Here is a 17516-nt window from a genome sequence, read left to right on the forward strand (position 1 = left end):
CATTGCTCCTCAGCAGCAAGAGCTTTCCAGCACCAAGTGGGGCCAGGGAAAGGCAGGGCTGAGCCCTGGGATGGGATGGGATGGGATGGATGAGCAGCAGGATGCACGTCACACTGCTGAGCACAGAGCACCAGGATTGCTGCTCTGCTCGCTCGTAATTTAATTATTCACTCCACTGAAAGGCACTGAGACAGGCTAGTGGGATCCCAGTCTGCCATTTCAGCAGGATGAAAATAAGGCAGGCTCTCCTGCAGTACTGGTGTAGTGTCAGGGAAATGTCATGCTGCTGTAGTTATTAACTGAAATAAGTAGGAAAGTAGAGAAAAAATGCTTGTGCTAAAATATTGCCAATTAACAGAGCAAGCAAAGAAGTTCCATGTGGACTTCTGAGTCTGATTCCTTTAAAAGCTCAGAACTTAATTTTCATTATTGTGTTTAAGTAAGTAAAAATCCAATTTGTCACCAATGTGATTTTTAGCCTGGTTTGCTAAGAAAAACCATTTTGTGGGATCATGCTGTCTCCATTTGTCTATCAGTCTGCTTCCCTCTCCATACTCTCCCTTCACTCTGCTTGTTAGATTTCAAGGAGTGCTTCTAACTTCAGCCAAAGCTTGGCAGACAGTCAGAGGTCTCCAAAAATTGCATTTCTGTGAGTGTCACAGAAACTGACATCTGGGAAGAAAGTGCCATTAAAATGTTCCTACTGAGAGAAGAGGTTTGGTGAAAGATCAAACACAAGAGACCTGTTGGAGCTCTTAGAGACCACCCAAGAATTCACTTGTGGGTTGCCAACCCGCAAGAAATTGAGTTTTCCTTGGTTTAGCTGCTCAAGGAACTGAACACATATTTTTTAGGATTAAATGTGTTAATTACTGACTGTCCAGGTCTGTTGGATGCCTGGCTGTTATATCCAGCACTAATTAACAGTATCCCACAGTTAACCTGAGCACACAGATAAGGGGAGGGATCAGGGGAGCAGAGGGATGAGCTGTCACCACAGATAAGGAGCCCCTGGAAATGCAGGCCAGCTCTCCTGGGTCTGGGACTTGGATTTCAGCAGCTTAAAATATTTTCTTGACCCCTTCTGTCCCCAGTTCCAGTTTCTGGAGCTCACACACTCTGCTTCTTGTCAGGGGTTAGTGGCAATGATGAGAACCAGGGTAAGTGATAAGAGAGTGTGTTTTCTGGTCACATATTAGGGAATTCCTAATGAAATAATGAGGATCCCATTTAAAACTACTTTTCCATATTACAGAAGATTCACATGGAAATGCCTGACTTGCTAGATTAGCACTGCTACCCTTGGGAAGGGAGAACACAGGCTTGGAGGTGAGGCACCCTGACAGCAGGACACACCACTCCATGCAGCTCTCTCTCTTTCCCCTGGAATTAATAAAAAAATTAATTCCTTTTGATTTCTTATGGTAGGAGTGCTTTTCCCTCCCCACCTTTGATAGGAATATAAAGCAAGGTATCATCCTAAAACCCATGAAGCCTCATGAGCAGAGGAGCAAACAAAACCTCTCTCTCTTTTTAACAGGGAATCTGTCAGTTCAGTATCTGTCAAAATACTTTTGAAAATAATCAACCTCTAGTTTCACAACCATATGCTGAGGCACTGAGGAGCCACAGGCATGCAATATCACCCATCAAACAGATTAGAGGCATCCTCTTCCAGCTCAGGGACAAAACCAGAAGATCATACACTGATTTCTGCTTCTAAAATGAATTTCCATCCTGAAATATCATTTTGCTTTATGACACTGCAGCGTGTCTCAGCCTAGTCATGTCTAATTGGTGCTGATCCTGCATGAGCTGTCCTGTCCTCTGGGCCTGGTTCTGACTTTGCTACTCAGTGCCATAAGGAATCCACACAAGAGCTTTTCTCCCCTGAAACTGGTCCACAATAGCTGTCAACACTCCAAGTTAAGATGCATTGTCAAACTGTGGAATGGCTGTCCTGGAGTGACCTGTTAAAAACACCACTGGTTAACCATATCACAATATCACAATATCATTGGTGCTTCCATGGGGAGCTCCCCTTCTCCTTAGGGCCAGAACAGCTCTGCCATGAGCTACAAACCCTGACCCCAGCTCACCCATCCCATGAGCACTTCCATTGGCTTTAAAAGGAAAATTTCACACTGGCCTCATTCTTCCACAGGCTCCACTGTGTCTCAGATTCTATTTGTGCTCCAGCTTCTTGTCAGGCTGATTAAAGGCTGAGAAATGCCTAAACAAGTAGTCCTGTAGCATATGCAAAAATCCTTCTGCAATGCTCATCTCCTTCTCTGAGGGCTGCATCACTCAGCCCCTGGCCCTTGGCACGCTGGGCTGCTCCATCCCAGCTTCAAAGTCAGGGCCAGGTCTTTGTTCCCTCATAAATATTTCTCCTCCATTTATGCACATCTTTTGTTCACTCTTCTCATTGTGCAAAGAAGAACTGGAAATTCTCACTTTGTGAACTTTTTAATGAGTGACAGAAAGAGGGAGACAAAGAATCCAGTTATTAGGCAGATCAGGTTCAGAATGAATCACAGAAGAAATTCTTCCTTCCATGATCTCATCTGAGAGGGCTCTCTGCAGCCTGGCTTTGAGTTATGTGGGCCTGGAATGGGAATGTAGCTGTGAATATGGGACCCATACCAAGCTGCCTCTTTCAGGAAGCAGAAGGTTTTGCATACAACCCCACTGGATACAGGCATTATAAAAGGCACTTCCCTTCTGGAATTAATTTTCTGTTGAATGGAAACACATCGAGCCACGTGGATCTATTTCAGGAGGAGCATCATGCTGGCACAGGTCTAAAATCCAAGATTATTGGGTTTGTGTATTCAGAGCAGGAATAGCTGAGGGTGAAATGTTCAGTGCAGGTGCTGCCATGGTCACGTCTGTGCCTTTTAAAGGAGCACCCCACGAAGGATGTGTTGAGTGAGTTTGCCAAATGTTAAACTGAAGAAATAGGTGACATTTATAATTAATACCTGCAAGCATTTTCACTGCTCCTTGTGATACTAGCAGTGAATAAACAAAAGACATTTTTCAACTGCTGAGAAAGTTGCAACTTTCTGGCAGATGCAAAAGTTCATTAAAGAGTGGTAGAAATGACTGGCCACCTGGAAGAAAGGTGGCTCCAGTGAAGAATTTGGCTCCCCTCATCCCTGTGATGGTTTTGGAAAGTCAGCAGCCTAAATCCACAGACCTGGGTCCTGGGGACTCTCCAGACAACACACAAATTTTGTAACAGAACTACTTAAAAAAAAAAAAGTGTTTTCCATAACCAAGGCTAGCACAGGCTCGCACCTAAACCACCCAAGCACCCATTTTTTCCATCCCCAACATGAAAATTCAAAGCATCAACTCTTCCAGCAGCTGGGCAGCTCAGCATTAGGCTGTGCAATAACTCCAACATTCTCAGCTCTCTCCCCCTCATGCCCCACTCCCATCTGTTACATGGAGCCACCTGCAATCCATCAGCAGGTTTTAGCATTAACAGCTCTGGGCTGGAAAATCTGTTTTTCCTGTTAGAGGTGTGAACAGTGCCTGGTCCCTGCTCTGGTAGCACAGCCAGCACTCACCCCCAGCTCACAGCAGAGCAATGGGTGCCAGCATTGGCCACCAGCTGAATTCTGCTCCTGGCAGCCGCCAGTGGGGCTGAGTTTTGCAGATACAGAACTTTGCAGCTATCAGTGGCCTCGTTTCACACATGGCTGCATGACCAGAAATCTGTCTTACAAGGAACCCATAGAGCAACTGCAAATTTTCATCCTGAGGAAAACTAACCTTTGGGTTATACAATGCTATTTCAATTGGGGATATTTTTAGTCTTATCACTGCCTTCAGTTCAGCATGCACGGGAAAGAATACCACCAATCTTTGCTACAACACAAGGCTTGCTTGAAAATGAGTTAATATAACAAAAAATACATTTTTATTTACAAAAGCTGTTCATCCTAGAGGCATATGAGAGCTGTAGAAAAAAATAAACTCAATTTCTAAAAGGGCAGTAAGGCCCCATTGCCAAATAAAATACAAAACCAGCATAAAAAATCCAAATGAAAAACAACCAATTAACCCTACCACCCCACCAAAAATGCTAGAGGGAAAAAAAAAAAAGAAAAAAGAAGAAGCAGCAAACTTCCCCAGCATTGCAGGAAAGGGCTTTCCAGCTGTCTTCATGGATATCTTCCAAGAGAAACAAAATCCTGTGCAACAAACCCCCTTTTCCTGTGCAAATGGCCCTGCAGTACCACGGGCAGTACAGCCACCATGAAGTGCTCATCTGACCTGGTCTGAGAACTTCTTTTTGCAAAATGCAGACTGGAGGCAAACAGCAGAAGCAACAAGAGCCCTCAGGATTAGGAGTCAGAGGTAAAAAAAATACAAAGTTCTCTACTAGAAAAGGGAATCCTTCCAAAACCTCCCAGGAGGAAGGGCCCTGTTCTCAGCCATTCTGAAGCAGCACAGGGACACAGCAAGGCTTCATCCTCTGTACTACATAGACATCATCATGACTACCAAACCTACTCCTCATCCTGTGACAAAAATACCTTCACTTGGCCAAATTCACTACTGGAGTTACTGTACTAATAACCACAGACTGTGCTGATGCCTCTGGATCAATAGCAAAGATTAATTTAGGCAACTGGTTTCTCCAGGACTAAGTGCACGGGCGAGCTGGGGAGAATTTGAGTCACTGCTGCAGTGATAAAATCCTGCTTGAGGCAGTCACCCCGTGCAGGCAGCAGTGTCTGTCACCCCCACACTGCCACAGCAGGGCTGGCAGCATCTGCACTTTGCTTAGAAAGCAGTGCCACTTTTGCACCTGGCTTGGATTCCCAGCTGAACACGAGTGCTGACTCAACCACAGACGTGGCAATTTCAACAGGAACAAAATCCAGCAACACGCTGGGAGCACAGAGAGACCAGCCAGCTCTGTGCTGTCAATCCTGTGACCCACAGCTCCTTCCCACAGGGCTGTCCTGGCTTTGCACAGGGGCAGGAGGTGTCAGGAGCCTGCTGGGGGAGAGCAAGGCTTGTGCCAGTGCTGAGCCATTCTGCAGGGGCTGCTCAGCCCAAGGGACAGCCTGCTCTTGCAGCAGCCTCTTGGGCTTGCTGCTCTAACCTGCAGCCCAGGAGGTTGAGACTGGAGCAAATGCACACTAAAGAATCTCCAGCAAGTCCCTTTGTATCCTCACCCACCAAATCTGGGTTATTTAAATGTGATTCCAGACACTGGGATTCCAAACATTGTGCTGTGAAATAGGTAACACTCTCCTGTAGTACTTAGGCATCCATAATCTCTGCCTGACAGAGCCATTTTTAAGTAGCAGAAAGCTACTAAAACAGAAGTTCTTTTAAAAACCTTTTCCTTGGTTTAGTTTTCTTCATCATTGCCCACTCTCCCAGGATGACATGCAAATTACAGCTCATGTATTAAAATTATAAATCAGACCGGTGGCAAGTGAAAGTGCTTCTAGAGAATGGCTCCATGGGAGGTGATACAAGGCTTAAGATATTCAGAAATCTATATTCTCACCTTCTCCAAAAACGTTTTGCTCATTTACTTCAACAACTCTTCAGCCCCCAAGAGAACTCTGCGTCCACACTGCGCATGATGACAAAGCAGAATCCCTCTATTGTCTCCTCAGCTCCCTACCCTGCTGCTGCCCTCAGACTCTCCTTCAGAGCCAGTAATCAAGGACACATTTGATGGGGGAAAAAAAAAAAAAAAACCCAACAAAAAAAATTAGGCCTTTTACCACTTGTCAGTGATTCTCAAGATCAGCCCATTTCTGCTGCATTTTGCCCTCAACAGGGATACAAAACAATTCATGGCCCCAGGCTCATCCTTGGTTTGTGAGAAGATCCCTCAGAACAAGTCATCCCAGTAAATGAAACACAAGCACAGAATTGTTCAGAAATGAAATGGCCTGGCAAGTGCAGTAAGAGGGGCAGGGAATGGTGCAAGAGCTCCTCTGGAACACCCATTCCACTGGATTTCCCATAAAATGTGCTGCTGGGCTCTTTCCATGCACAGCAAGGAGTCCAACTGAGCTAGACCAGGTGGAATAAAGGTTAGTGTGAAGAACTGCAGAAAGCAAAGCCCCCTTCCTCACTGTGGGAGGAGGGCATCAAACCAGAGGGATGAGAGAGCAGAACTCAACTCCAAAGTACCACTTCCTTGGATATAAACAGATGTGGATATCACATCTTGCTTCATGTGGACCTACACCAGATCAGGGGTGTGATGTCACTTCAAGAAATAAGAATTTGAAAGCCCAACAGATCAAACTGAGAAATAACCAACAGAAACAAGGTTGTCACCTTTATCCTCAGCAGCACTACAGTGAATTTAAACTCAGAATAACCCCAGCTAAATCAGAGGGCCCTCTGATTTAGACCAAGTTGCATCATTGCTGCCTTCTGTTGAGTAAGTCAAGAAAATCTGGCTCAGGAGATGGCCTTACACTCTTTTAATCTCCTGCAGGACTTGCTGAGTAAGCAGTCAGTGCCAGTTGTGCTGTATCTTGTCTTCAAAACTGTCTGGAGAACCTAGATCTTCCAGAACACCTGAAAGATAAAAACTCTAAGGCAGAAAGACAGTTTTTAATCTGTTTGCACCTGCCCTGCTGTCCTCGAAACGAAGCTTTCCACCTCTGAAGCTTTCAGATATTCACAGGAATTTCCATGGCACCACAGCTATGAGTTTTAGGAAAAGCAGACACATCCAATTAGCATTTGGCTGGTTTAGCTCTGTGCTCTCAGGAGAAGATGACTTTGGGTCACTGGGAGGGTTTCTCTGGCTTTCTCTCTCAGGAACTGGAGGTGTCTTGTTTCAGAGGACAGTTTTGATCAATAGGACTCCAACAAGGTTGGAAGCTGCTCTGCTGTCACTGGCTCTCTTTCTTCCTGTTATCCAGAACATCACAGGCTCTTTTTATTTTCTACTTTTTCCTTTTTCTGTCCTTCAGTGTGTTGGTTTAAACTAAATGATGGTAATGACTACCAAGAGAAACCCCACAAACAGCAATAATAATTAAAAAGTATGCCAACTATGCCAAGAAAGAGAAACTGAATGCCCATTAGTAAAGTTAGGGAGGAACATTAAAAAAAAAGGCAGATTTGTTAAACATGACTCATTTATTTTCCTTCCCTTCATAAATCTTAGTATTTCCTTGGATAAATGCCACACATTGAGTGTCTGGAACCTCATTCCAAAATGATGCTCCTGGTTCAACTGCTACCTGCCTTTATTTACTAAAAGATCAAACAAACAAACAACAAAACTCCCTAAACTCAAAAACCAGCTTCACCTCTCTCCATCAAGGGTATTAAATTAAAGCCAGGTTTTCTAATCCTCTGAGCCTGTGCAGGGGCTGTAGGTGTGCAGCCACCACACTGCAGCTCCTCTCTGGGAAGATGACAGACCCATATTTGCTTTCCCAATTCCAGCTAAACGTACAAAGAAGTGGAAAGATCCTGAACCAGAACACAGCCGAAAAGGCAACGAAACCAACATCAGGCAAAGGTTTCCTTTCTGCCTCTGTAAACATTGCTTTTAATCTCATCTGGTACAAATGATTCAAGTTCCACACAAATGAGTCAATGATAAAATTACCACATGATTTTTTTTTCCTGTCAAAATACACTTTCTTCCCAGCTACAAAGGCAAAAAGCAGAAACATTACATAAAAAGTAGTTACCACTGTATGAAACAGAGTGGAGGGAAAGACTTTAAAATCACTGATGTGCTGCTGGAATGGAGACATATTTTTTTGCATTTGTCAATATTTTTCAGAGCTGAATGCAATTTTGTCTGTTTTACAAAAGAGAGCTGCCCTCTTTTTCAACCAAACTTTTAGAACTTTTCTTCCTAAAGTGCCTAAATAGAGTAATTCTATTCAAATATTACCTTATATTTATATAGGGGCTATCCAAATATTGGCTCATTATATTTTCCCTCTGTTGTTTTGGAGAGTAAAACCTTGACCTTCCTGAAAGCACTGATTGTGAGTTCCCTCAGCTGCATAAATCAATACTAACACAACCAAAACAAGTTTGATGGGGAAATTGGTCTGTTGGACTTGACCATCACTTTACAATACAGAAGGTCAAGCTTGCATTGGGTAAGTCAATGGTGACTTAGCCAAGCTTGAGAAAATGACCCAGCACTATAGAAAATACTGTGTAGTAAACCAAGAAATGGCAGCCTAACTTAAAAAAAATAGCATTTTTCCCTCCTGCCTTCATGAGAACCAACCTTGCTCTTCTTTAAAAATGTCCTAAAAATGATACCACATGAAGAGAAGCCCATCACCAGAAGGAAACCACATGGCTGAGGGCAGAGCCCACATGTAAGCTGATATTTCTGGACATGTTTTGGTGCTAATTATGCCAGATGTATGCTAGCAGCAGACCATAAACACATAAGACAGAAATAGTTATAAAATGTGTGGCCATGAGAAGGTGCAGTTTCATTGGTACAAGGCTGCACTCACACTAAATGTGCCCTGTGTACGTGTGGCTTTACCCCTCTTCTCTACCAAGTAGCTGATCTTCAGCTGAGAGCTGCCAGCTGTAAAAACTTCTTTTTGACAACGTGGACATGTGATGTGGACACTCACATGACTCTCTTGCAGCCTGTTCCCAACCCTTGCTTTCAAACGTGGAAATTTGGATCCATTTTCAACCAGTCTAGAGCTTATGAAGAATAAGCTGCCCTTTAAAAAATACTACTGTAACTTTTACCTATGCAGATTGCCAGGCTGAATTTTAAATGCAATCACTTGGCTTCCAGTGCACTCTAAAAATCAGGAGTCCCAGTCAGCAGGAATCAGTACTCTGCACCCAGGACCTGCTATTTCCATCATTTGAAGCCTCTGTGCTGCAATTAATGTGAATTGTCCACTTTTTCCCCCAGCCTCCTCCATGAAATGCATATGTAATGTAAACCCCATTTATCACACTGGAAATTGCTATTGCATTTAATCTTCCCAAAGAGACCAAAATCAAATTATGATGTGTAACGAATGATAACCTGTCAAATTCAAGGGAAAACTCCCAGCTCATCCCTCCACATCTAAAATAGCACAGGTCAAAGGGGTCTAGTGTAGAAGACATGGGTAGGAAGACATGATGTGAGAATACATAATGAGAAGATGAAAGCTCTCTAAATCTTTGCAGATTGAATGAAATCTAATTACATGCTGTATTGATTGTTGTGTATTACTGGAAAGAGACAGTGAAAAGGGAAAAAGGCAATTAGACTGAAATTGTAGTCTGACCTTCAATTGCTTTTGGCATGAAAGGTTATGCTCTACTTGGGGCATCAAAAATTCTTTATCCTCTCTGATGAATCATTATCAACAGACTTAGATGCAAAACTGATTAAGGGAAAAAATTCAGTCAATTCAATAATTTTTTAATTTTTCCCCTTTACAAAAAAAGTAAAGGCAAAGGAAGAAAATACTAAGGTGTTATCATGATGACATTTAATGAATTGCTACCATGTCTAGCTGGTGTGAGTTCTGTGTTGAATGACAATAAAATATATCCATCAATAGCAATACCATAGCAAAAATAATAAAAAAGAATATATATACATTGCTCAACTAGGTCTATAATAACTCTGTTTTTCAAAATAAACATTGTACCCAAGGTCAAACATCAGGAGGTAATACAAAGTCTCACCAAGAAAATTCCACTGACATGTTTCATTGCTTTCCTTTCCCTTTACATGCTCTGTTCATTTGCTTCCACCAAACCCAGCAGCAGCTGAGGGAAAAGAAAGCTTTCAGAAATACTATTTTCCCCAAGTTGATAAAAAACCAGAGCACGAGCCAAATGAAAACTATTGTTTGGGTGGATGTCTGCACGACTCTGCAGGGAATCATGGCAATTCTCATTCATCCTATTCTAAAAACTCCTGTTCTGCCAAAGATAATGGCAAGGACCAGCTTTCTCCTGACTTTCATCCATGGTCCTCTGTGTTCTGCACACACCTCCACAGGCACTGCACTCACTGATTTCATTCAGACTGAAAAGTTAATGAGTTCTCAAGTGATCAGTTTTGGGTTGCCTCTTTATACATTTATAATGTTACTGCCTGTGTTTCTTTTCCTTGCAGAAGGTACACACTTCTAAATAACATTTCCTTGATTGCATGTAAACAAATATGTGTGACAGAAACAAAATTCTGTGCAGCTGCAAGGGTGGTATCTCTCAGAGTAGCATTTTATTGCTCTGGATCATCAACAGAGTCCCTAGAAAATACAGGCAAGTTTTATGAGTTCAGGACTCATCTGTATAGAAGAGAAAAATAAAATAAAAGAACACTGAGATATTACCAAAAATATACTTAATAGGTAGTTCCAAATTTGCTGATCTCAAAGAGATAGGACCAAGAGCAGAAAACTCAAATCCTGGGCTGTGCTGACCTGCTGCAATGGTAGCATTGAGCTGGACTCGGCCTCCTGGAGCTTTGAGGGGCTCTGGGTATGCAAGGAACTCATATTCCTCCTGAATAAAAACCTGTCTACCTGTGTCTGTCTCTGCACACAGAAGAGGCTTTGACCCAGCTGATGAAAAAGTGACATCCAGGACAGCCTCATTTGGCTCTCTAACCTAACCCTGTGATCAGGCAGCATGGGCAGGGCTGGGAAACCTGACTCAAGGCTGAGGTGAAGCTGCAGAGCTGCAGAGCACAGAGTGTTTGTGCCACAGCAGCCCTGCTGTGTGACACAGCACAGCCCTGTCACACAGGCTGCCCTGGATCCCAGGGCTGCCCATTAATGACACAAATAATGAGTCATGGCATTACAAACAGAGCAGCAGCCAGCTAAACCCAAATACAGATGCTTGGTCCTGATCTCACTTACAGCAATGCAGCTCTGATGATTTCAGTGGAGCATCTCTTAATTTCTTAGGACTTTTTCCTTTTGTTGAAACACAATGGGGGGAAAAAGTATTTTTTTCAGAATTAATCTATGTTAATGTACCACTGTGTAATAATAAGAAACTCAACAATCACATCAGAGAAAAAATTAAGGGTAAATAAATAGGAAATTTTAACAGCTCAGCTTGAAAAACTTTCTGTATTTTCCTGTGTAAGAACTTCCAGGAAAAGAAAACTGCCTGCAGTGTTTGATATGACCTGAAGAAGCAATACAACATTAAGTTCAAGTAATTACAGCATGATGATCCATATCCAATGAATGGAATTAAAGAAGATGAAGAAAACAGTTCCCAAGAAAGAGGCATGCTTTACAGAGAACTTCCAGTCATTGTGTGCAATGTTCCCTGCCTATCATGGTAAGGACTCTGCTGATTCTCCAGGGGATGCTGTGCTGGGATGAACACAGAACAGGGAAATCCTTCCCAAAGTCTCCCCTATGAAGAACACCAAGAACAAATCTATTTGGGCAAAAAAAGCCATTCATTCAGCTGTAATGGATATATCTAATTTAGTTTGTGAACTTTGTGGTTTGGTGGAATTCACGAGAACGATTTTCCTCTTAAATCCTACATTCTTCAAAACTGTTCCAAAATATGGTCAGAAAGCACAGCTGTTGACACTTTCTCTCTAATTCCTGAATGTGTGGGGTTGGGACCAACACCCCACTCCACATTCCCCCTTCTCTCTGCCCTGTTCATCCAGAGGAAAGTGTGAGGGGATTCCTGTTCCCTAACACTTGCTGGCACAAACTGCATATTACCATAGCAGCCTAACTTAGATTTATACATTCATTCACAAAGTAGTAATAGGAAACATACTTCATGCTAACCCTCCTATTTGTCTACACTTTGAGGCTACAGTAGCCTTTCTTAAATCAATGTTACAAGTAAGATTTCCACAAGCAGCCCAGAAGCACATATTAAACATATTTACACTGAACATTTTATTTGCTGAGCATTTATTTAGTGAAACACTAAATGTTACTTTTATATTATAATCTCATGCAAAAGTTCACTCCTTCAGCCTTTTCTTGTCCAAAACACTGCTGTATTTAATCACATACTTATTTCTTTGGTGTCTCACACTTAGAACTTCACAAATCCACGCAAATACAAATGCAGTCATTTTGAAGAATTAGTTTCTATATGAAATGTTATCTGTCCTATAACAAGTTTGATGTCTTAGCCTGTTTTAACTACCATGGAAGGGTTCTTTGCTTACCTAGCAATATTTTACAAGGCTGGTGAATTAGAATGGTAAGTCATAAAAAGAACTGGTGGATGCTTCCCCTCCTCATCAATGACAATAACAAATTTAAATGGCAAAATCATTAAGGAAACATATGGGTGCTATGTTTAAACAGACCATTAATAGTGCACAATGTAAGAACTCAGCAGAATGTTTTTAAGGTAGCTCTGAAACCAAGAATATGACTTCCAGCTATAATCTAACACTGTATTTGCTATACAAACAACTTCCTATGCAGAGTTAATACATCCAGACAAACTGTAAACCCTGGTACAGTTTGTAGGGACTTCCTCTGATCCTGAAACCCCTGAACTGCAGCATCCTGAACTTTGCATCTATTGAGGAAGTCCTGACTTTGGACCAAGAGTTGGCAGAGAGGCAGGGTGGTGGTGGGAGGCTCGAGGAACCCCTCCAGCAAACCCTGCATCACCTCTTGCCCTCGGTTTTCAGCACTTCAGCGCTGGGGTCGGTGCGAGTGATGCCCGGGCTCCCCTCCCCAGCGGGGGGACACTTGGGGTCTCTCAGCCATCCAGCAGCACCCCCCGGGGCACAGGACATCCCCTCCCCGCCCCTCGTACCATTGAGCTGGTTGTAGACCACTTCCTCCAGGTGGTCCAGGCGCTGCAGGATGGACTCCCTGTCGGCCAGGCTGCCCACCTTGGCGCCGCGGCTCCTGGCCCGGCGGTCCGCGCTCCGGACGATCTGCACCAGCTCCTGGGAGCGGTCCTGGATCCTGCAGTACACGGAGAACAGGATGATGCCCACGAAGACCAAGATGTTCACCGTCAACAAAGTTTTGATTTTCCGTGCCACCGCCATGGGAGCCGCGGGCGCGGTGGCGGGGGGCGCATCCAGGCGCGGCGAGCGGCGGCCCCGCGGCCACCCGGAGAGGGCAGCGCCCGGGGCGCGGAGCGGAGCCGGGGGGAGCGCGGCCGAAGGCAGCGGAGCCAGGGGGAGCGGAGCCGAGGAGAGAGGAGCCGGGGGAGCGGAGAGAACAGGAGCGGAGCCCGGGGAAGAGGAGCGAACGGGAGCGGAGCCGAGGAGAGCGGAGCTGTCCTTCAGCACCGCCGCGCCGCTCCCCGCCCCGCGCCCGCCGTCGCCCCGCGGGGCCCGCGCCGCGGCGGGCAGGGCGGCATGGAGCGGGGCCGAGCGCTGCTGCTCCGCCGAGCCTCCTCCTGTTCCTCCTCCTCCTCCTGCTCCTGCTGCTCCTCCGGCGGCTCCCGCCCGCCCGCCCTCGCTCGCTGTCCGCCGCCCCGAACGCAGAGCGCCGGTGCGCAGTGACGTGCTCCGGGGGATCTCATCTACATGCACACGGCGGAGCCGCGCCCGCCCCGCTCCGCGCCCTGCCCAGCCAGCCCGCCGAACGCGCCAGGGGCCATCTTATCATCGCTGCCCACCTGGAGAGAGCTGGGCCTGCCCTCGGGCAGCTCCCGAGGGCGGCAGGACCAAGGTGTCCTTGCGGCCCCCGAGGGGAGGTGATGCTCCACCCGGCTCAGCGGTGGAGAAGAGATGAAATAAGTTCGCACGCTCCCCAGCAAGAGGGAGAGCTGGGAACGCACTCTGCTCCGTGGGTTTCTCGGCAGCCCGAGTACGGCTCTGGCTTGGGATCCTGCATGGAAATGACATGGTTGGGACCACATGCACAGGCAAGAGAAGTTCTTGCCAAACATCCATAGAAAAATGGACTCATAGAATAGTTTAGGTTGGCAGAAATGTTTAAAAGCCCATCTGCTCCATGCCCCCTGCAATGAGCAGGGATATCTTCAAATAGATCAGGTTGCTCAAAGCCCTGTCTGAGCTGACCTCAAATGTTTCCAGGGATGGGCTGTCCACCACCTCTCTGGGCAACTTATGACAGCACTTTACCACCCTTGTCAGAAAATATTTATTCTGTATATCTAGTCTAAATTGATAATCTCTCAGGACATAACCATTAACGCTTTAATCTCAATACCTATGGACATTAAATATGTCCTTTCAACAGCTTCTCCGTTCATCCTCACAGCCATCCTCCTTTTATACAAAAAGATATACCCATCTCACTTAGAGGGTTGCATACCATAGGATATGTCCTGGTTCTGGGAATTTTTCTCCTTTCATCCTTCCTTCTTGGTTTCAGGAGCTACCAACTCAAAATCTAGCAAAGGTTACAACCTCCCTGAGTTCATTGAAGCTTGGCAAGCCCTGCTCAGGGTTTCCTGAGATATAAATTCTCCACTGCTTCTTCTGCTTCTGACCCTCCTGCTGCTCACCTTCTGCAAGGCCCCTGAGGGTGCAGTTTCTTGGAGAAGATGTGTTTCTGTCCTAGAGGAATTCTCTTCTCCCCTGGTCTTTTGAGGATCACCAGTGAGACCTGTGCTGAGCAGGAAAAACCTACACTGGAGTTTCACTATCATCTCATCTTATCCCTGGAAGAAGATGCCACAAGTTTCTGCAGTGTCATCTCTTCCAAGTATGGAAATATGTACAGGATTTTGTTATTTCCTACACTACTGGATTCTTAAACACAAATAATGCCTAGGTGCAGGATGAGATCTTTCACTCAAGCTGTAGCAAAACTCTCTTAGTCACTCAGCAGAAGCAGCTCAGAATCTGAAATTTTCCAGTGCTTTGATTATTTCAGGGGTATTCTTATTGCAAATCACTCACAGAATTACATTTTCCTAGCATATAACAATTTGGTTTAAGAAAATATTGAACTAATGCTCAAGTGCAGCTTATTTGATGGCTCCACAGCATTTAATATATTATAGCAACACCTGCTGGTCTTGATATGGTTAAGAATCTGTTACATCCCTATTTCCATTATAAACTCCAAGTTCACAAGCTGGCCACAAGAATTCAGATTCGATTCTGACACAAATTTATAGTTTGTCCCAAGGCTTGTAAAACACCTTCAACATTCTCAGAGAATTTACCAAGTTTTGATGAGGATTTTTTGCACCACTGCAGTTTTAAACTGGCTTTCACAGACATGATTTCATCCATGACTGGCTTAGCCGAAGGAAACCACTTTTTCACCTAAGTAAATTTCTTAAATGGTCAGCTTAAAATATTCTCATATTCTTCTGTACACACCACAGACTGTGTTCACATGGCTGAAACCTCGCCCAATATCACTCAAATAACAGCTAGCTCATGTAGCTCACTGTTCCTTCAGACAACTCAAAGCAAGTTGCAAAAGAGATGCCAGAGCTGACTGAAGGACAGAAGTGTTTCTGGACAAATTCCATGATCAAATGATTTATTTTATTTTTTCCTTGGAACCAAACAAAAAAGGCACTGTAATATTTTTACATGAACAGCACTTGAGCTGAAGCTGCTGTTTCCTGCCCAAAAGGAAGTTCCAATTTTAATTCCCACAGAAAAGACTTATGTTGCCAAAGGAAAATTTGATCAAAATCAATATATATAACAGCTGGATTTCAGTGAAAATGCTTTAGCTGAACCCATAGGAATCAGCTCTGATTGCTGATCCGTCCTGCAAAGGGAGATCATGGGAGGCATTGCTAGCTGTTCCCAATCAATGGATCAAGCCAGAGGCAGTGTTGGGATTCCATTCCAAACCACAAATCCAGTTTCTCTCTCTCTCTGATTTTCACTCCTATTCATCTCCTATTTCCATTCATCATTGAAGATGGATCACAAAGATGCTGTAGAGGCACACCATGACCCCGTGCATTCAGATGCAGCCCTCAGGTGATCCCACTCCACATCCCCGTGCTCCCCCTGTGCTCAGCCAAAGGGAACACCTGGATGAAGGACAGCTGGCTGCAGATGAAGGTGGTGTCAAAGAGCCAGAGGTAAGGACTCTGAAATATCCATCTGCCACAAGCATCTCCCTGAAAGCAGCAAAGATGGTTTATTGCCTTGGGGCACTTCTGAGCTGCTCCTGGGCTGTCAAACTGCTGAGGCTGTAGTGGTAACAGCAGCATGCAAAACCAAACCTTGATGTTGTCTGAGGCTCTTCTGGAAGCTGTGCTTGGTCTTGTGCAACGTTGGCCTTACAACGTTTGTATTTGCTTCTGTTAACTCTTGGTTACTGCAGGATGCTCCATCTTGGCATGAGGATGTTGATACAGAGGAAAACTTCAGCTGCTTCTGCATTTAAAATCCTGTTCTACTTAGCTACTGAGCTATGAGACAGAACATTTCACTTAAAGCAACAGGAACTAAAATATTTTGAAAAGAACTTGAGTAAAGCATCAGTCTTACAGCCATTATGTACATAGCCTATCATGCAGCTCCTCAAGGCCACAGACTCCAAATCAATCTCACCCAGTTCATTTGGAGCTACAAACCTCAACCAATACACAATGGGTTTTTTTAGCCAGCTACTGAAATCTGTAAATTGTACAACAACTGAGTATAATCAACATACCCACCATCATCTGGACAGTTCTCAAGTTAAGTTTTCCCCAAAAGTGCTCAGAAAAATGTATTAAAAGAGACCATGTGGAAGTGCCATCCCTACAGCAGAGCCCTTGGAGGCACCACACCTTCAGTCCCAGGTGTGCTGAGTACATGCTCAGATAACCAGTGAGTTTCAATGTTCTATGAGGGGTTTTATGTTGAGTTTCATTTTAAATGAGATGAAGGAACTGGCTGATGAAACGAAAAAGTAAGATTTTACTTTGGAGAAAAGGCAAGAAGAGGATGATTAAAAAGTTGCTTGAAATTTTTTTGAATTTTAAAAAGCATAGGTTGAAAAAAAAATATTGAATTCAAGTTAATAACCATAAAATCATTCCCAACCACTTTTCCAAAAGGACAAGATTGATTTACCATTTCTAAAGAGACATACCTTTCTGATCATCCTACTGCATGATATGAGACATTTGCAGGAATGAATAATCTGTAGAAGGGAAGACTTTGATGTTTCAAGTATTTGAGGACTAGGTTTAAAAAAGAAAAAGACACCACAGACAAAATATTATGCCAGTGATGATCTCCCACTGCAGATTCCTGCTGTAGTTACTCACACACAGACATCACCACCATTTTCCCAGTTAAACCCCACCTGCATTTGCCTGGACTTTGCTTAGAGTTTTAACACAGCCTAATATTTTTCTACTTCATTTTCTACTTTTCTACTTATTTAGAAGAAAACAGCAGCAAAAGCAGCCAGCAGAGTTTCAGACCTGTGAACACCCAGACACACAGAGCTGAGGCCCTCACCCTGTTGCAAAGAGGCACTGCAGCCCCTCAGATGCTGAGATGCCTTAAAATCTGAACATTTCAAAAACTATATATATATGTAATATAGGTGCATATATCCTTTTAATTTTCACTGTATCAGTCACTTAATAAG

The 17516-nt window shown here is 44.2% G+C and overlaps 1 protein-coding gene across 1 annotated transcript in view; it reads right to left on the bottom strand.

Moving 5' to 3' along the window:
• Nucleotides 1-13436, bottom strand: part of GALNT9 (polypeptide N-acetylgalactosaminyltransferase 9) — a 132841-nt gene extending 119405 nt beyond the window's left edge. Inside the window, exon 1 of the mRNA XM_071445325.1 lies at nt 12784-13436. Within this exon, the coding sequence (XP_071301426.1) occupies nt 12784-13024 (241 nt within the window). The 5' untranslated portion in view covers nt 13025-13436. The remainder of the gene's footprint in view (nt 1-12783) is intronic.
• Between the last annotated feature and the right edge of the window lie 4080 nt (nt 13437-17516).

Source organism: Agelaius tricolor, unplaced genomic scaffold (genome assembly GCF_023055355.1).
Source record: "Agelaius tricolor isolate 1412-34295 unplaced genomic scaffold, bAgeTri1.0.p SCAF_20, whole genome shotgun sequence".
Classification (NCBI taxonomy): Eukaryota; Metazoa; Chordata; class Aves; order Passeriformes; family Icteridae; genus Agelaius; species Agelaius tricolor.